The sequence below is a fragment of the Hemitrygon akajei genome, chromosome 10, assembly GCF_048418815.1.
Source record: "Hemitrygon akajei chromosome 10, sHemAka1.3, whole genome shotgun sequence".
Lineage (NCBI taxonomy): Eukaryota > Metazoa > Chordata > Chondrichthyes > Myliobatiformes > Dasyatidae > Hemitrygon > Hemitrygon akajei.
Window position 1 is genome coordinate 147,687,143 of NC_133133.1, and position 21,103 is coordinate 147,708,245.

At 36.5% G+C, this 21,103-nt stretch overlaps 1 protein-coding gene across 9 annotated transcripts in view; it reads left to right on the top strand.

The window, feature by feature from the left end:
• cacna1c (calcium channel, voltage-dependent, L type, alpha 1C subunit) overlaps positions 1–21,103 on the top strand; it is a 737,294-nt gene that overhangs the window by 610,117 nt on the left and 106,074 nt on the right. For 8 of the 9 annotated variants that reach the window (XR_012100621.1, XM_073059289.1, XM_073059283.1 and 5 more), the window contains 2 exons: positions 14,840–14,875; positions 17,823–17,960. Coding sequence is in view for 8 of the 9 variants with exons in the window: in XM_073059289.1 (XP_072915390.1) it covers positions 14,840–14,875; positions 17,823–17,960 (174 nt within the window). In the remaining variant the exon portion in view is untranslated. The remainder of the gene's footprint in view (positions 1–14,839; positions 14,876–17,822; positions 17,961–21,103) is intronic. The other variant, XM_073059284.1, reaches the window with a different exon arrangement.

Sequence of the window (21,103 nt, forward strand, 5' to 3'; positions counted from 1 at the left end):
TACTTCAACTTCCCTTTTGAGGTTACCCGCGTGCAAGACTGTGTTACAGCTCTTGGATAGCTGAAACAAAACTGACTATTGTTTCCCTCCTTATGTTGTAAACCATTATGTCAGGCTCCATGCCCAAGCTTTGTTTTTCTGGCCTTGACTTCAGATAGCAAAATTATAGAAGCATTAATGAACCTGGAAGTGATGCTGTAAGCATCTCCAAGACCACTGTAAGATAAAAATGAGGAGTACTGAAAATACAAAGTGAGTCGGTAGCATTTGTATGGAGAGAAATGGGGTTAATATTTTAGGTAATTGACATCTCATCAGAACTAGGAAATGTAAGAGAGAAAAGGGGTCTATAATAAAGTGGAAACCAAGAAAGATAGAATGACCCAAGTGATGGTCGGACCTACTGAATGTGGATAGAAAAATAGTGTTTGTAGGAGACAAATGAAATGTGAAATAGCAGAAGAGGAGAGAGAAAAGTAACTGAATGCTGAAACTGTAGAGACATATAGGATTGGAATGACTGTATGAAATACTTGAATATGATATTGACTTCTATAGACTTTTATGTGTTAAGGTGGGGGATGAGGTGCTCTTCGAGCTTGTGTTGAGCTTTATTGGAACAGTAGGAAAGGCCAATAACAGAGATGTCAGGATAGAACTGGCATGAAAAATTAACTGTGACCAGCAACAGGAAGCTCAGAATCATTCTTGCAGACTACCAAAACTGTTCAGCAAAATGGTCTTGATGAATATATTTTACTTCCCCAATACATAAAATAATTTGGAATCACTGCCTCATCTGTAAGGAGTGTGTGTTCCCTGAATGATAGGACACAAGGAACTAAAATGGAAGGAAGAGTCAGAGATGAACCACATGAGAGTGAGAGCAGGTTAGAAACTAGCCGCAAATATGAGTTCTATTTAAATCCAGGAAGCAGCACTCAAGCGGTTCTCAACAATGGTTATTGCCTTTTAAACTCTTTACTAAAATTAATTTTAGTCCTCTCAAGTGGTCATAAATTCATCTTCAGTAGCATTATCACTCAAAACCAAAGGAATTAATTCAGTTTAATTAATTACCCTACAGGAAATCATAGCAGATCAGTGGTGGATTCAGATGGGCAAACCATATTTCTGCTTTGCAGATAAGATCCAAACCACAAAATCAAGAACTAGATAAAGGTTGAAAAGGAGGAGATAATTGGACCAGATATGGGAATGTGACTTAATCCATAATTTGTAGCAATATGTTATGTTCTTGTTTTACATCATTTTATAGTTAAGCAGCAACATTTACAGTAATTTGGGAAATGAAGAATCAATGTTAATGAATTATGGGAGATATTTTACAGTGGGGGATGAGGATCTCTGTAATGTCAAAGTGAATTAAAATGCAGAGAAAATAATTAATATTAAGTCACTGATAATGTGTGATAAGAAATGTTAGGAAAGAAATTCCTCTTTAGTTGTCAGTAATGAGCAGAACAAGAATATCAACTGTCAGAGCTGCTGACATCCACTTCCGTGGAATTAATGAAATCAGTGTCAGGAGGTGCATACAATTGATGACCAATATGCTTATATCCATTTTGACACAATAACCAAGGGCAGTTTACACCCCCCATTGACTTTGATTTTAAGTTGTCCTACCACGACTGCCCCACACCAACCATCCCCACCACTGTCCCATGGGAAGGATAAAACTTCAAATATCTGAGATTGCCCAGAACAAGCCACCTGATTTTTAAACAGTTAGTTGTGGCAAAGTGTTTATATATCTTAATAAGGCTGTATACCACAACTTCTAACACCCTTTCCAATTTGAAGGCTGTGGGTTGGGTTTTGCAGAGTTCAAGAAACCCAGCAGCTGAAGGGAAGCAAGATTGGTTGGATCCAGCAGGTAAGTGCCTCTACAGCACTATTTGCTTTTCTCTAGCCATTCAATTGACCCTATTTCTCAACCTATATTGATATTTCCCTCCCCAGCCCAAAATTGTTTCTTTCCCTTGAGGCCCTCTGTGATTTCCCCAAACCCCCCACCCATCCAAACTCCAATTTCCGTTCTTAACCTTTGTCCTGATCCTCTAGTGACTCCAATCCTTCATCATCCTTAGCTTTGATCCTCTATAATCTGTGCTTTCAAACTCACCACCTTATCCATGTTCCTTGCTGCCCCCAACCCTCAGATCTGCCCCTTAGCCTGACTCCAGCTCCAGCTTATTAATGGGAGCCTGTTTAATAAGGACCTCAGAAGTGAAATTAAAATTTAGTTGATTTGAGCATGCCCATTGGCAAGTGGCCTTAGAACAGCATGACCTAATTTACACTCTAATGCTGTATTGACTCAACACATCTGGAATTACCCTATTAACTTCCTGGAGTGCAATGATTCAACCCAGGGATCGTTGCAAGAGCATGCCACCACAGAGTTAACTGACTTTCATCGTGGCAATGCAAAAAACAGTGCTGTGCTTATAAATTTTTATGCCATTGAATGTTGACTCTCTTGACATTGAGGTAGAAATATAAATAATGCAGGAGTTGAAATAGTGTTCATCTTTTTGAAAAAGGTGATACAATCGTCTATCCTTCTGGTGGTAGCACAGTATTATGGGATTGGAAATCCCTTAAATACAAAATTAGCTGTGTCTGATGTTTAGGTGAATAGTCAGGGAGAGGAGGTAGAGGGGGGATTTGGGAGGATGAGGGGAGAATGAAAACATAGGATTTGTAGAAATGAAGGATGATGGTCAGTACAGACTTGGTGATGCATCTCTCAATGATGCTGTGACTCTATAACTTGCCTGACTCCATGAATGTATGACTAATTACAGATTTATTTTGTATCTGAAGCTACTTTTGCTGCCAAATATTTGCATGATTTTGGCTAAAGCTATCTGACCAGAAATGGAAAAGCTAATTATATAATTATTTGTTTGTAGGACCATTATCATCCTATGCTCCCCATGCTTTTTGTCAATAACAAAATTCTCCTAAGAGTTTGTCTCCCTCTACCTCGCCTGACAATTAACTGGTGGCGGTACAATCTAGTGTAGCCCAAACAGAGTGAACTATCCTGGCTGCTGATTTGAGAGAACTGTTTACTGGATGCTTTTAAGTTAGTAGTCATTATGAACAGGGTTACCTTTTGGGAAAATAAATGTTGGCTAATCTAATAAAATTGGCCCTAGTTTTATATTGCATGATATAAGAGATTCTTAACAGCATTACTGCGGTATCTCAGAGAGTGTTTAAAAATTTTTTTTTAAGTATTTAGCTCTTGTCATTGTAACATTCATTTTCTAGGATAGGGTAAATTTATAGTTTTCTGTTGGGCATGCCATCTCCATATTGGTATCCTGGATCAGTTGTTATCTGCTTGGGTGGCTGTCCATAATTATAATATTACCTAATTATGAGCAATCTAGTAATATTGACACTTAACTCTTGGTTCTAAAGGAAGTTAGGTTTGTCTATCCTTTTGATGGTAGCACAGTATTAAGGGATTGGAAATCCCTTTAAACAAAATTAGCCATGGAAGGATCTGTAGGAAACAAAATAATATAGACATAACAGGAAAGGAAACTGGAGGATAAGTGGAACTAGGAGTGCTGTAAAAAATCACACAATAAGTAGAAACATAAAAAGGTGGTTAAAATTAAAGTGAAAGAAATGGCTATTACAAATGAGACTGGTATGCTTGTACAGCAGTGTGTCCATAATAAAACAGGGAAGTGGAGGAAATGATATATTATAAATAATTGGACATAATAAGGAATGTAGAGATGTGATTACAGAAATATTAAGTCCAAGGATTAAATACTTCAAAGTAGTACATGTTTTAAAAATGTTCATGAATTAGCAATAATACTGTATATAGGGATGTAGAAAAATGCGATCCAGCTTTCAACAGGATGGAAGTACAACTAGGGCCTATATTTTCACTCAATATCAACTAAATAATTTCATGGCGTTTAGATTTTCGTGAGTGGGTACTGATTTGCTGCTTTGTTGTAATTGTGACTGCACTTCAAAATATGTTTCAGTGGTTTCAGAAAGTTTTAGAATGGGCTGGAGTTTAGAAAAGATATTTTATATGTCTAAATCTTCCATCACAGCGAAAATAACAGGAGGATCAATTATACCAACACCAAGAGTCAGCAGATCACCTAACAGTTGAAAAAGCATTTAGGGAATATCGAGGAAGAAAGTAAATTTAAGAACTGTCAGACAACTTTCCTCAATGTAATTGGCCAAAAGAATTAGATAAATACGTTGTGGAGGTGATTCCTACAATGTGTATTGGTTCACTTCTTAATCTACTGTGTAAAAAATAACAAGAAGTGAGTTTTATTTATCTGGAATACTACTCACAGTTGCGGTACCCCTCCACAAAAAGAAAGATATAGTAATATTGAAAGTAGTCCAAAGGAGATTCACCAAGTTGATTCCTGGGACGAAAAGGTTGTCCTACCAAGAGAGAATAAACATGTATACCATGGAATTTGGAAGAATGAGAGGTGAACTTATTAAAATATATAAAGTCCTAAGAGGCTTAATAGGGTTGTTGCTGGTATGTTTTCCCTAATTTGAGTGTCTTGAACAAGTGGACATAACTACAAGATAATGTGAGAGGGGTAAATTAAAAGGAGATGAGCGGGGTAATTATTTTTTGCAGAGAGTGGTGGGTGCAGAGGAGATAGTGGAGGCAAATACAATGGAAGTGTTAAGAGGCTCTTAGATAGGCACATTACTGTGCAGACAATGGGAGGATATGGACATTGTAGAGGCAAAAGGGATTAATTTAGTTTGATGTTTAATTAATTCAGCACATCATTGTGGGCTAAATGACGTGTTCCTGTGCTGTGCGAAAAATAACGTACCTGTACATAAAAAATTTCTTCTCACAGAGGGTAGTGAACCACTAGAATCTCTGCTCTGAAGGGTTGTGGTAGGTGGATTATTAGATGCATTTAAAGTGGACGTGGATAAATGCCTTATGGTTGGGTTGAGGAATAGAAGATTACAGATAACTGCACAGATGAGTGTCAAGGCCAACATATATCAGCCATGGTCATAATAAAAGATAGGGCAGGCTGGAATGGACTGATAGTCAACTCCTACTCCTGCTTACTTGTGTTCCGGTGTATTTTCGAAATTAGAAATGAATATAAGTATAACAAGGAATTAACATAGGCAATGTATGCCATTGTGACCTTATCATGAATCAGAAGATCCCAAGCTGAACAAAGATCAGGATGATCAATTTGGGGTAAAAGGTAGTTTTGTGAGGTAGAAACTGAAACTTTGAAAATGAAGTGGACAGTGATAGTATTTGTGATGTGGAACCAAATAAGAATATTTGCGTGATTTAACAAAACTTAGAAAAAATGCATAGCTGAAAGTTAAAAATATTGAGGAAACTTGATGAATGAATAAACTATAGAGAATAATCAAGGGTAGGGGAAAATACAGAGCAATTAAAAGCATGAGAAGGGGGAATGCTAAGTTGAGGAAAGGGGATAATTATCTCTGGTCATTTGAACTCACTGTGTGCAAGCTTATGAGCTGCTGATTGCATTCAATACCACACATTTGATTCTATTTGAAGCTGAATTTGCAACTGGTGTACCTTGTGGTAATCAAAGACAAATGTTAACCCGAGAAATAACATACAAGTTAAGAAGGTAAAGGAAAACTGTGAAATTAAATTATCAAGGTACATAAAATGAATATTCTTTAGACATAAGTTAAAAGTCTGAATGAGGGATAACATCACAGCCAGCAAAATGTCAGAAATATATAATCACTTACTTATGAGAAAAAAAATAAAGTGGAAAATATGAAACACATGAATCAAGCTCAATAATACACTCATTTTTGGATTATATTTATGTATTAAAGGAAAAGAGAGGCACTATTAAATCCATTCAGTAATTTGTTATATAATTGGTAAACTGTAATCTGAGGATATTTTCTACTGTCAATAGCAGGAAAATGAATGGAACACCGACAGAAGGTAGATGCATGCCAAATAATAAATGAAATGATTTTTAAAACCCTTGCATTTTCAACTTAATTGAAGAGGTAGCAGGGAAGCATGTCACATTGATGCAGTTTACTTATAGGCTCTCAATAAATTTGGAGAATGGAGTGTCGAGAGGCAAAGAACATAATATGGCTTACATGGTTCAAGGTAACCCAAAAATGCAGGAATGATGAATAGAGTTAAAAAATGGAGCTTCACAAGTTTCCAGAAAGAGTAATGTATGCAGATACTATGATTTTTTTTCCTCGTTTATTGAATCTATGAGCCAGTAGGTCAAGTGACAATTTTTGTTTTCAAATTTGTTTACTAGCATGCTCTCATTAAATAAAGCCTTATGGACTGTTTGGCCTGCCTTTGCTTAAGGGTAGTTTTAAAAACTTGGCAATGTTTCTGAAATTTAGATAATAATCTGACCTACCCCTTCAAAACAAATGCTTCCCTTTAAATAATTTAAGCAATAATTGATGCTTATAAATTCCTTAATCTGAATGTAACACAATACAATTTTATGTTGAATTTCCAATATAATTTGTGTCATCAACAAATAACAAATATGAACAATATTGTTTTTAATCTTCATTTGTGGTATACCATTATCAGTTAGAACATTACGGACCATCAAATATACATGGCTTTCATAATGACAGTGAAATATCTAGAATGTGTTCTATGGACTGAAGAGTATTATGCTACTATGGCAACCATTTAATAGCAAAACTCCAATTTAACAGCCATGTACATGTATATTAGCAAGACAGAAGGAAGTTGGGCTAAGAGTGGGAGGTTAACACTAACTTGAACAATTTTAAGTACATGTCCATTCAGTATTTCTTTTAAAATAAATTCTGGTTCAATTTTCATTCATCTATTTCCACAGTCACAATGACAATGATTGTGGAATGCAAAGAGCTAAACAAAACTATTCCCACTGCTCCTTATAAAGTAGTCCACCACAAATCTTTGCTGGGAAGTATTTTGCTGTGAGTGTATACAGTATGAGTCTGCATCATTACTGTTGGTTTGTTAGTTTAACCTTGTTCCCATGACCTTCCTCATACCCTCTGTCAACTTGCTTTGGTTGGCTGTTCCAGTCTGGTTGTTTTATGTCCCTATAGGATTTGTGAAGAAAGTGGTATTACTGCATTTTTTTAAATTATTAGCCAGCGAAAGTTGTGGGCAGATGTCGTAACAAAAATCTTCCTTCCTACCCTCGAATAATAACTCAAAATAAACAGTGTTCTGCCTGGGAAATGCACAGTAGGCAACTGATGATTAAAGAATTATGAGTCAGCAATACTGGGCAAAATTAGGCCTAAATTATGTAAAGTACAATGTCCTTGGTTCCTTAAAGTTGTCATAGCCAGGGTGGGGTTAGTGAAGATAAGCTCCCACTATCTATTAAATGCTTAAGTGCTCCCAATGGTGTGTGCCTCAAATAGCCTCTGACAGCCAAGACCAGCTCCGGATTTTCACATGTGGCTCAGCTACTAAGCCCATCAGTCCCATTTCTACTGACGAGAAGAGGGGAAGCTGGATTTTGGCACCTTAAAACCAGTCACTTCGGGCAGCTGGGGCTTGTCAGTTGTGGTCGGCAGCTCACCTAGGAGAAGGAAAACTCTGATCTCAAACCTCCACTGCCTCGCAGCTATACTTACTCACGTGGAAGGCTTGGGGAGTAAACCCTGAGGGAAAAATTCTGGAGCTGGAGTCCCTTAGACAGTCGCACAGCTGACCAGCAACTCCTTTGATGCCACCGGTGCCAAACTGTTCTTCTGGATCCCTCGGCGGCATGGAGAAGAGGAGCCTGCTGCATGGGCAACAGCTTGCTCTCTCTATTGCCCTGGCTTGCATATTACATAGACAGTTAGGACATAACATCCGTGGTCAACCCCGACCAATGAAGTGCCTCTCTACAAGGGTTATGGATGAGTGCAGTTTACTACTTCAGCCTTGCAGAATGCTGCACATGACAACTCAAGATGAAATGAGGCCAAAGGATGGTGATGCTTTTGGCTACTGGTGACTTTCCCGTAAAGGAAGTGTTATAATAATGAAGCCAGGGAAAGGGTTTATCCCTAGTGTTAACCTCATCCTAGTAATGTTGATGGATAACCAATTCACATATCCAGACAACTGAAGCTGAAGACCCAAAGTTAATTTAAAAATGATTTAATAAATATATTTTGGAGCAAACATAGAGATTGAGTTGTATTAGAAGTTTGGATTGTTTTTTTATCAAGGTGGAAAGTATCAAACATCATGTTTTCAACTTTAATTTTTAGTTAAAATTCTTTCATACAGAAATTAAAATTCTGTTGCAAGTCAACTTTCAGCAAGGAAACTTGAAGAAAATTGTTTTACGGTTGCAATCTGGCACCACTTAAATAAGGATGACAGTGGCAAAAGGTGACAACATAACAGCACAGGGCAGATAGGAGCAAGGGTAGGCAATTCAGCTCCTCAAGCCTTCAGATCATGGCAAATTTTCTAATGTAAATACCATTTTACACAAAATTCCCCTGATTTGGTTTAATATGGGGAAAAAATCTATTGATCTTTATTTCAATAGATGCAGTCAGCAATTAAGCTTCCACTGCACCCAGAGTGGAGAATTCCAGGGATTTACTAGAATGGGCATCAGGTAATGAGTAGAGGAATGGCGTGGGGTGATATAGAACTACAGCTGGTGGATCTGCTGCGTCACAGCTCCAGCTCAATTCTGATCTCTGGTGTTTCTGTGTGGAGGTTGCGTGTTCTCCCCGTGACAGTGTGAGTTTCTTCCAATATCCCAAAGATGTGTGGATTGTAGATTAATTACCATAAATGTGGAAGTGAACTCTGTAATTTCAGGAAGCTATAGAAACATTGGAAAGAATAAATTGGGGATATTGTTAGACTGGTGTAACTAGATCAGTCCTGACGAAGGGTCTCGGCCCGAAACGTCGACAGTGCTTCTCCCTATAGATGCTGCCTGGCCTGCTGTGTTCCACCAGCATTTTGTGTGTGTAACTAGATATTTGTTAGTTGGTGTGGACTTGATGGGTTGAAGGGCTCTTTCTTTGTAGTAAGTATGATTCTTGAGATATAAAAGTCCGAAATGTCTTCCTCATTGTTTTAGGTCTGTGATTTCTAGTACTAGATTCCCTAGCTGGGAAAAACATTCTCCACACATTAGTCTTGTTATATGTTCTTAGAAGTTAGTGTATTTCAGTAATGTCACTTCTCATTCTTCGAAACTACAGAACAGATGCTTAATCTGCTGAGTCTCTCTTTGACAGACAAGCCATCTCAGAAACTATTCTGGTAAATGTTCATCATAGAAACTGTCTCCCTTTTTGAATAAAGAAACTAAAACAGTGCTCAGTGCTCCAGGTGTGGTCTCATCAGGGCCCTGTGTAGTTATAATAAGATGTCTTTAACCTTGTACTCAAATCCTCTCGCCATAAAAGCCATCATACAATTTGCCTTCTTATTTGACTTTTGCTACTTTTCACTGAATTCCCTACAAGGATGACCAGACTTCTTTCCAATCTCATCATCATTTAAAAATACTCAACATGTTTGCTTTTTCGATTAGATGAGCACTCTTTCTTTTGAATTGTGACCCCTCCCCTGTATTATTGCCCATTCATTCAGCTTGTCCTTATCTTTTTTTCCAGCCTTTTTGCACTTTCATCACTCAATCCTCAGTCGTCTATTACACCTAATAGCATAGCTCTAACATTGTTCTCCATCTTCCTTTTGGGGAATTTACCAAAAATTTTCTGAAAATCCAAATACATCACATCCACTGGTTCTTCTAACCCTCAAAGAACCGCAGTAGATTAGTCAAACATGATTTTTCTTTCATGATAACTTTGCTCAATCATATTATGATTTCTAAGTTTCTTGATCTGAAATCCTTAATTATGGATAGCTTCCTGTTGCAGATAGACTAACGGATGAATATTCAATGTTTTCCTTCTTCCTCCTTTCTTTAAAGGTGGGGTCACAATGGCCAAACTTCAAAGAATTTAAGAGTATGTGGATTTTAAACCACTTCTCTAATATCCATGAGTTTATACCCATCCCTTTCAAAACTTCGTAATGGATTATTCTGAATGTTTTATTTTCTAATTTATGCTCGGTTCTCCAGTATTTTGTATAAGCTTGTGAGCACACTGACCCAAAGTAATTGTTAAATCCTTGACTATTTCCTATTATCCTACTTTAAGTTCACCGATCTCTATCTGTACAGACCCCACATTTGAGTCCCTGACCTTATTTTACCCATAAGTGCAATACCTCCCCAGTACATTTTTTTTCTCTATCTTGCTGATAACATTCTATATTACCTCTTTTATCCATTTCTTGGCCATCCAAGGTTGGTGTATAATGTTTTACGAGGCATTATTTTCACACACTTTACTGACCCAGATTTTTTTTCTGGCTGCACTTTACAATTGATGCAATACTAATGAAGATCTAGGGTGGCATGCAGAGTACTTTCTGAACATAGGTGGCTCTTACTGTCGCCATGCAGGTTACCGCATTTGTACTGTTATCTTTGGAAAGTGGCAAATAACAATCTTGTATCCTGATTCTTAGTGATTTTAGCTGCTGGATTACATTCTATATTGTAGACTGGACTCCTGCCAAATGCAGCAGATTTCCACAGAGGAAATGTATAGATATTTTGTGGAGCTCTCCTGACATTAATCAATGTCTGGCTGGAGGAAGAGAAGTATTCAGGGTATCTAGACCATTTTTGGCAAAAAAAGGATTAAGTTATGCCAGAGTTGAACGTAGCTGGGACCTAGAAATAGATTTGCAATGAAGGAATGTAATAGCAGGAATTGAAAGGCTAAAGTCAAGTCTGTATTTTAAATGAAAGCAATGTTTTGGTCCACAAGTGATAAAATTTGAAAGTTCACCAAGTAAGTCACAAAAGAAACAAAAATGCTGAGGGAATTGAAACAATTTGCAAAGAAAATGTAAAGTGAATTAATATGTACTGTATGTGCCAATGCAAGCCATATGCAAAGTAGTAACTAGAGCTACATAACTAGAACTAGAGCTTAATGTGGAGAGTAATGGCATAATAACCGAAGCTCAGTCAGGAATGGCAATTACTCTGTTATTGGGAAGAGAATAAAGTGAAGTGTGGCAAAATTAAATAGATCCCAATTTCTAGTCAATTGTGTCACACAGCACTATTTTTATTCTAGTACTACACAATAAAAATGTAATGCAATCCAGAGTAAGTAGCACTAGCGAACATTGCTAGGTTAAATCACAGCAATTACAAAATTATATTGGACATTTCTGTTCAAGATCATCATTGCCACATCCGAAGCTTTTGCAACAACATACATATACATAATAGAATTAGTCAACCTTCAAAACTCTTTGCATCCTTCCTGGCATAAATTGGAGCTAAGGGATCCAGTAAACAAACATTGTTGGCAGTCATTTAAAAAAATGAGCGCGACCTGTGCTATATTTAGACAACACTTTAAAGGCCTCAGCTCATAAAGCATAACTCGGCAGCTCCAAAATTGACTAGAGGTTAATGACATACCTGCCAAGCTGCTTAAGTTAAGTTCAAGCTGACAGTGATTATTTCATTTAATGTGTATTTCAGTGACCTCTCTGCCCTTACGTGGAGAGGTGTTGCACCCATGAAGCTATGCGTTCCCTTTTACTGCTGGAAATTTCTTTCAGAGTAAAGGATTGAAGCAAATAAATTATCTATTGTATATTTATATGCTTGAACAATATGTAGAGGTTGTAGTAATGAGGGAAGGGGGAAGAACAGCTACAAAATGAGATGAAAAATTGTGCTTGTGTTTGCATGTTTCTGTGACCAAGTGTCAGTATCTCCAGAGGAGCAGAGGTCATCTTGGTATTTCTTTTATCATGCTACTTCTTTATATGTAGGCTCTCCTTCTCAACATGCATCTTATTCACCTGTTTATCATTTTCTCTACAAAGGAACTTTGATGCTCTCTCCATTTCCTCTCTGCCTTCTGTCATTTCTGTGGCAGTCATATTGCATGTAATTGATATCTGGCTGCCATGGGAAGTGTGTATTTTTGAGCTAACACCCTTCTCCAATATATGCAGAGTAAAATGATTACAATATGATAAATTGGGAGTGCCCTCAATCTTCCACATTAATGCTGTTGCACAGCCACTTTAGTAATCTATTTGAAGATCCAAATTTAGACTAACATGCCATTCAGTGGTGTTTTAGTGTACAGGTAAAGTCAGAAATTATCCAAGAGGTAGTTGTTTCAGACTATCTAAACAATGTAAGGGAAATTTAGCATAAAATTTGTACATAATTCTGAACAATGAGTTTAAAACTTTTGGTGATTTTAATTATCCCAAGGTTAGATTGGGTGAGATGAATCTTTGTGATGAGAAAATGCAGAAGTCTTATTGGCATGCAATGATTAAGTTATTAGAAAACATTCAAATGAATGGCACAAATAAGTGCTCAGAGAATCAAAGATAGTGAGCATGTCTGATTAATTTGGTTAAATGTTTGTGGAGGTAACATGGCAGTATGGGTAGGGAATGTGTTTTATATAGTTTCCACAGATTTCAGCATGATGTATGATAAGCAAATTATTCAGTGAAATTAAAGCCAAGGGAAAGTGACAAATTCGATTACAAACGGTTACGTGGGAGGAAGCAGAGTGACTGAGTATTAGTTTGTAAGTGGCAGATTTTGTCAGGCTCAGTACTATCTCCCTTGTTTTCAATGATATGCAATAATGACTGAAGTATGTTCAAGACAATTTGCTTTTATAGCTGAAGTACAAGAAACAATAAACATGGAGGTCATGCTATATTGTATAAGATACTAATTAGTCTGCAGCAGGAGTGTTATGTACCATTCCGATCACTGCACCAGGAAAGGATGTGATGGAACCAAAGAGAATGCAGAGGAGAATGACAAGAATGTTGTCAGGGCCAGCAGAAAGATGCTGTGGTTGTTTCCTGTAGAATCATGGAAACTGAGGTGGGTTTATTTGAAGTATACAGAATTATAAAAGTCCTAACAAGGATGAATATGAAGGACATATTTCACTTGTAAGTGAGTGTTAACTGTTTCAAGTTAACTCATGAGGGATTGAAGAATCCTTTTCTCGTTCTCCCAGTAAGAGATAGGATGTAGAACAGAAACATTGAAGGAACTGAAGCACCCACCACATTTGAAAGATACTTGGATGAATACTTGAAAAATTGTGCACTATAAGGTTACTGACAGAGCTGGAAGGTGAAAATGACCTTAAATGTATCATATTCCATTGAAATAAACTAGCCTTGTCCAGATAAAATTGAGTTACAAATTGAAATCCCAAACACTGAGTAGAAAATTGAAGGGTACATGCAAAACAAATCCCAGGAAAGGGAAAGAGACTGCAACAAAGTTTGTGGTTTATGCAAAATTTACGAAACAGGGGTGTTTCATACTTACAGCAGAGGATAATTACAAACAAACACAACAAAATCATAATAAAATGAAGAAAGCCAGAATTGCATATACTGATAACAAAACAAGAATGGCAATAATGACAATTACAGCAAGTATTACGTGATAACTCTGCTCAATTTTCCCACCCAGATATAAAAAGAAAGTAAATGAGAGAGGGGTAATATTTGAGGAGCTAAATTATTCATAGTGAGTAGAAGGACAGTTTCCCATCAGGATAATCATCATTCAAAAGTAAATCAATACCTGAAATTAAATTAATACGGCCAAATGACATTGTTGCTTTGGTTCAAATCTTTGTTGATATACATGAGAATAGACATTGAAGTTGTAACTGCTAAGCAGAGTGAACTGCTGCATTTACATACTCTAATACAATATATTTTTGTTCTTTATTGTTGATAAAGTTTGTTGTTCTTTTTTTCTGTTTAACTGTTTTCCCCTTCTTTAAAGCAGTAAGGCAAAGAAAACACTGATAAGTACAATTACAAGGGGTTCTAGGTCATTTAGCCAGAGTGACATGCCTAAAAAGGCATTATTGTTCTGTACCAGCAAAGTTACCAGCTAATGACAGATTGTCCTGGGTGGAGGAGGAGTAGGCTTGACCATTGATACTATCACAATCGATTAGTTCAGCCTGGGTTCCCACTGCTTATCACTCTCCAGTGACCTGTCGTGGGAAAACATGGACATGGGCATCTGGTGAGGTCAAGACTGGGACATTGATGTCGCTGTTCCCAAATAGGCTGTTTATAAATTAATAAAAGCCACTTGGAAAAGACAGCAAAGGTTTTCTGGAGGAGGCAGCCATGAAAATATTTCTGTGCACTCTTCGTGTAAATCGAAGTTGAATTGCAGCAGTTTATATTCCAGAAGGCCTTCATGTGATGAAAGGAGAGGAAAAATTGTGGCACTAACTCAGTGATAAAGTAAATTAAAAATCTGAGATAACCTCAATAAATACTATCACAATGCTCATAGTTCAGTGGACATTTTATGCTCTCTTGCTGCCATTCTTCTGTAATAGATTCAAAAGATCAAATTTTCATGGCTGTCTGTTCCAGTAAACTCTTACCAACTCTGTAATGACTTCCCTTTAAGTAAATATCAAAATAGAAATGACTGAGAACTGTATGACTCAAGATTATTGAATGAAACATTAAAGCTAATAGTTCTTTGTTACAGAAGGAAAATAAAACAACTGCTCTTAACAGAGACAACTTTGTTAGCATACTAACATGTGGAATATAGCAGAAATGTTTTTGATAGTTTTATTACAGCTCATCTCTATTTGCCTTTCTTTAAAGCCAGCTGAAAATAACCCATCCACTTCCACCCCCATGGTAAGAAAAGGTGTATTGCAGGTCTCCTTACATAACCAATGCATGTGTTTTCTTTGTTTTGTGTATTGTCTTTTGAAACTCAATTTTGAGCTCACTTCCTCTGCCAGTGTCCATTATTTTGCAGTCTGTGTTAAAGTATTGTGGAGTGTGCAACAGTTCGTTATGTTATAATTTGTGACTTTTCTTTCAGTTCTTGTGAGATTATGCATTGGATTCCAAAGAGCTTTATCTACCATTAAGTTTTCTGGTTACATAATAAAGTAGTATATTCAGGATCTATATAGTCAACTTATTGACTTTTTTTTCAATTTGATAAATAATGCTAAACTCTACAGAGTTCATCCATGACTACCTACATATTTGAAGGAAAGAAGGGACAGTCTGCTGGTAAAGCTCATTGAGTTCACAGACAGGTTATTGATTTCAATCAAGCAAGTGGATTTCCAATCAGAATAAATCTGATGTTGGAGCATCCAAAGGACCATTGTAGCACCCACCCATGTCACCTTTGGAGCTAACAAAGAATTTGACGGTAGCAAGTTGTATAAATTACATGTATAAAAAAAAATCACTGAGTATAAATAGTCAATTAACAGCACTCTCACTTGTGAAAGAAGCTCACGTTTATCACTAAGTTTCAGACAAGCAATAATAATTATTAGAGGTAAAATAGATTTGGCATCATAGACTCCATGTCAGAATAGCACTGATTTTATGAAAAGCCTGTTTCAGTGTTACCACATGAAAAACAGAATAATGTGATATAAAAGAATATTTAAAACAGTAGCAAAGTCAGATTTGTAAAAAAAATCCAAAAATTTGAATTTCTTGGAAAAATTACTTTTTTAAAAGAAAAATTTCTAATATTTATATCCTGAGAAGATTATAAATGGAAAATTGCAGTTGATAATGTTAGCAAGAGTTTTTTTTATGAATATAATAATGTTATGGGGTAATTTAGAATAAATGAGCCAGACATAGTATTTAAGTATGTTACTGGTATGAATTCCTGTGAAAAAATACACATTATTGAAAATCAGGGACTTAATCCGAGGAATTTCCTTAAGAAACAGGAGCAGGACTAGGCTGGTTAGTTCCTTGAGCCAACAATAAAAACAGAAAATGCTGGAAATGTGTATCCAATATCTTTTGTTTAGGTTTCAGCTTTCCATCACTTGAAGTTTTTTGTGCTTTTTTTTAGCCCTTTGAACACTCTCTCTGACACTCATAGGTAACCCAATTATTTTCTCAACAGCTGCACTCTAAACCCCAGAATCCTGGATGCCCCCTCTAGGGTGATCGTATTCTCAACATCTTCCCTTCAATCCTCCTTTGTATCTTGCATGTTACTGTAAGATTACCTCACGTGCTCAGTCTTTCATCTGACTCCTTCTCCTCATCCATAATGTGGTGAAAATTCTCTGCACATCTTACTTAACTTATATAGAGTGACCAGAACTGTACACATTTGATAAAACTGAATCAAAACTTTCCTAATTTTATACTGGCAATAAAGGCTAACATTCCATTAATTATCATAATTACTTGTTGCATCCTCATGCTTACTTTCTGTGCTCCATGTGCTCAGATCCCCAGGTCTTTCTGCTTTGCAATATTTTATAGTATCGTCGTGTTTTGAATAATCTTCCTTCCAATATGGAGAGCCTCACATTTTCCATTATACTCCATTTACCAACTTCTTTCTTACTCATGTAATCTATCTAGATCTTTTTGCAGGCTCTTTGTCTTCTCCTTACAACTTGCTAACCCATAGATTTTAATATCTGAATCAAGTGTGTGTATAGCACAGTAGGTCCCTTCATTCAAGTCATCAAGATAGAATATAAATAGTTGAATTCTCCGCACGGATCTGTGACAAACCAGTAGTTTCTGATTGCCAGTCCATTTATCCTGATTTTTGTTGCTATTCACCTATACATGTCAATATCCTACCCCAACACCAGCTGCTGTTTATCTTGTGCTGTATTTTTTATAGCTTACCTTTGCCCCTTCGCCATTTCCTTTCCAGTTCTCAGTACCTTTGATACCCCTGAATACAAATACTGTATCTCATGAGCTTTTAGTCAAATACTGAGCATAAATAGTCCTCCAGATTAAAGAGTTGCAAAGATTCATAGCCCTCAGAATGAATGAACTTCTTCTCTTCTCAGTCCTAAATATTCAATCCCTCATGCTAACATGACACAACCAGTTTCTAGACTCATCAAACAGGGAAAGTATCTACTCAGTTAAATCCTTGTGTTAATTAGTATGAAAAACACATCTCATCTTGCCAAATTCCTGAAATTATATATTTTTAATAATTAGTCTCATAACATTTCAGAATATAGTTTACAGGAAGAGGAAAAATATATTTCCAGATTACACTAAAATAGATGAATAGAAACTGCAAAGGGATATTGATAAAATGACAGAATGAGTTAAAATGTGTTAAATAAAGTTTAATGTAATATGTTTTAAGAAAAGTTACGAACTTTATGGTCTTTGGACTAATACAGATAAGATGACTAATTATGATTGCCTTTTCAACAAACTAACAATGTCACAGTTTATCAGTCGCTTTCAGTGTTGTATGGGAGAATGTTGGGTAATTTTTTTAAATTTGTACATCTTGGCTTAACCTATTTGATAACTACTGTTTTCCAGATGACACTTGTTGTTGTCTGCATCCATTCTGTACAGTTTCTGGGCTTAATACTATAGAGGGGGAATGATGCCAGGTGATTTATTTGGTGATGAATGGGTTAACAATTTTAGTAATTGGCTGCAAAATACCTTTTGCATTAGATTATTAACACAAGCATTTTTAACAAAACTTTTCTTTTGTTAAAAGTTACCAGAAAGCTTTTGGGTCTGAGCTCTGGTTAAAGTATTATCAGTAATTGGCACTTTTCAATATATTTTGTGACCTGTTACTTTTTGTGAGGTTCTTCAGAACTCAGATGAGAACTCGAGGATTTCCATTACCTTCTTCCGTCTTTTTCGAGTAATGCGCTTGGTGAAACTGCTCAGTCGAGGCGAGGGAATCCGAACTTTGCTTTGGACCTTTATCAAATCATTTCAGGTGAGAAAGCTTAGTAAATTTGTAGTTATAACAGTGATCTTTTGTTATGCTTTAGGATGGTTAAAACAATTCCCTTTTTAGTATATAAATTCAGCAGGAAGTGGTTAGTTTACTTTGGGCCTTTATATGGTATGCTTATAAGAGACTGTCCTTTAAAACAAGTTTATCTTCTGCAGACACAGTCTAAGTAAGTTCTTTCTTAAGAAGAGATCAGCAGAATATTCATGTGCACATTTTGACAGACCTTATTATTATCAAGAACCTCATAAATCATGTTCTAAAACATCAGTTCCTGTGAAGCTACATGATGGTTTAGTGGTCTGTTTTTTAAAGAGTTTTTGTGTTTTGATTCTAAAATATTCATGAAAACAGACCTTTTCTGAAGAGAAATATGTAAAAGCCTAGAAATTCTTTCCCTACATTTAATCTATGCTTTAATCTGTGCTAAAGCAATTATGTACGTCAAAAAGCGTTGCTGTTAAAAGTCACATCATAATCACAAACCTCAATTGTAAGGTTCTGAGAGCAGTGCTGTCGAATTTTCTAGTGTAAAGTCATGTTATAACAGTTTCAGTGTGTTGATCTGTTGCAAGATCTCACAGCTGGCAGCACTTGGCCTTGCAGTTTCAAAGGTGATACTCAGTCTTTAAAGGGATAACCCACGACCACTGGGAACCACTGATGCTTCAGGGGTAACTGTTGCAAGACACTAAATGGGAGGGAGTGTTCAGAATGGCTCAGAGGGACCTCGTCAGATTGATGGAGAACAGTAACTATAGAAACTATATTCTATCTTTTGCCTCTCTCCTGGCTAGACGTTTAATCCTCCTTAGATGGAGAGATGTTGCCCCGCCCACGCATGCTCAATGGCCTAATGATATTATGGCCTGCTTAGACCTTGAAAAAATTCATTATTCAGTTCTTAATTTGGATTTAAAGTTCCATAAGGTCTGGGGACCTTTTATTGAGTACTTTCATAACCTTCCACTTGACTAGGGTTTTTTTTCGGTCCCTTGCTTTCAGCTCTTTTTTTTTGTTGGTAGTAGGCATTAATATCTTCTGTTGCTAAGTGTATTTACAGTTTTGGGGGTTTGATTGTCCTGATTTATATTCTCTATATTGTGTTGTGGTTGGTCTGGAGGTTTTTTTTGTTGCGGGGCTTGGGGAGGATACTAATTTTACATGTCTTCAATTTGGGTGCTTTCTCGATTATCTTTCTTTGTATCACATTATTATTGTATGTTTATTTTTGCACTGTATTAATGTTCATTTTGATCTGGGGGTTTTTTATCTGTAGCTATGTAGAAAATGTATAAAAAAACTAATAAAAAAAAAAGAAACTATGTTCTTTGTGCCAGGAAGCCACCAAGATCCTGTAGGGCTGCTGTAGGCATTCTTGGCACAAGATGCTGATGTGGTCTCTATAACAAATCGTACATGAGTACAATCTATGAATGCCTATTCATTAGGAAAACACCCCTTTTGATCAAATCCTCATATTCTCTCTGCGGGTTGAATGGAAAGTAAATTAAGTATTTTCTCCTTGTGGATTGGATGATCTTTTGCAGAAGTGTGAAGCAGATGATGAGGTTTGGCTTAGATCAATGACAGCAGCTTAGAATGATCCAGAGATTGGGAAATCAAAATTAACAACTTCCAAGGAAGACAGGGACATGTGTGAGGTTAAATTTGAAGTTGTAAGCGATCAGTGATCTCTTTGAGTACTACCATGCCTGTATGAACATTGCTTCTCCGAGAGGTCTAGCAGTGTGCAAGGGTATCTGTAATTCATGGGTGGATGAGCTCTTCCCCTGAAGTTCCTTCGGCTGCCTGTGATCTCTGATACCTTTGGTTTATCTCCAAGCCAACCATTAATAGAGGTATTAGATGGAGATTGCAGTTCGAAGATTTTTTTTAAAAATCATTGCAAGCAAGATTCAGTGTTAGCTAATAGTAGTATGAAATGTAAACTCTAAGACAAGTGCTGTGGAACAGCCTAGCAAAGAATAGGGTTTGAATGTTAGTTCTTAATGTTACAGTTTCAGAGGAAACGTGATCAGTGAAATTCTGTAAGAACAGTTATTTTCAGACCAATACGGTTCCAATTATGCTCAAGGTAAATTTTGGGCATTGTGCTATTGTTGATATCATTTGGGTAAGATTTACTGCATGCCGGAAAATGTTTTTGGTGCTAATGCGACAGAAGGATGTTAATGCATCTTCCAGTAAAGCTAGGGTTCAAATTTCTTGCAAGGCACCAAGTTGCTCTCCTCCACGGTAAGCCTAATTTCAACTGCACAGCACCATTTTTGTTCAATGTTGAGAAAAGGAATTTCTGTGCCAGTATCTTTAATGCAAGCCAAACAAGCAGTTTGCTTCAAGTTAATGGACCAGTGCAAAGAATTATTCCTTTAAAGCGTATGTTCTGTACTAATATTTTCACGGTCAAGGTTCAATATTTCCATCAACATGAATTACTTTCATTATCCAACTTTGATGTTGGAGTAAATGGTTTATAAATCATGGATAATTTGTTACTTCTGGTTATTCTTTGAAGTGTGGTTGAATTTGATGAAAAGATATCCTGCCACTTAAGTATTGTTTTCTGAAGCCAACACGTACAGTTTGAAAAATGCAAGACTTGAAAACTGCTGAAGTTCATCAGACTTAACATCAGTTGACCTTAGCTGCATCAATAAATCTACAGATATTTATAGTAATTCATGACCCATTCCATGTTTATATAATTGTGAGGGAAAAAATACCTTCAACAAGAAAAATTTTAAAAGAAACATGTTATCTAAATGGTGAAAAATTGCAGAGCTCTGAGATGCAGATAGATCTGGATAGCCCCACCATGTGATTCACAAAAAGGCTAGAATTCAGCGGCAAGTAATTAGGAAAGTTAACTGAATGATATATATTACCGGGGAATTGAATAAAAAAAGTAATAAGGCTATGTTTTGGTCATATAGGGCACATGTACTATATTAGCTATCTTATTTTTGAAAAGTTGTTAATGCTTTGGAAGCATTTCAGGGAAGGTTTATGAGATGAATACCTGGAATCAGTGGATTATTGTAGGAGGAAAGAGCTGGGCTTATATCAGCTGAGATTAGAAAATAGACAGCTGAATTCATTGA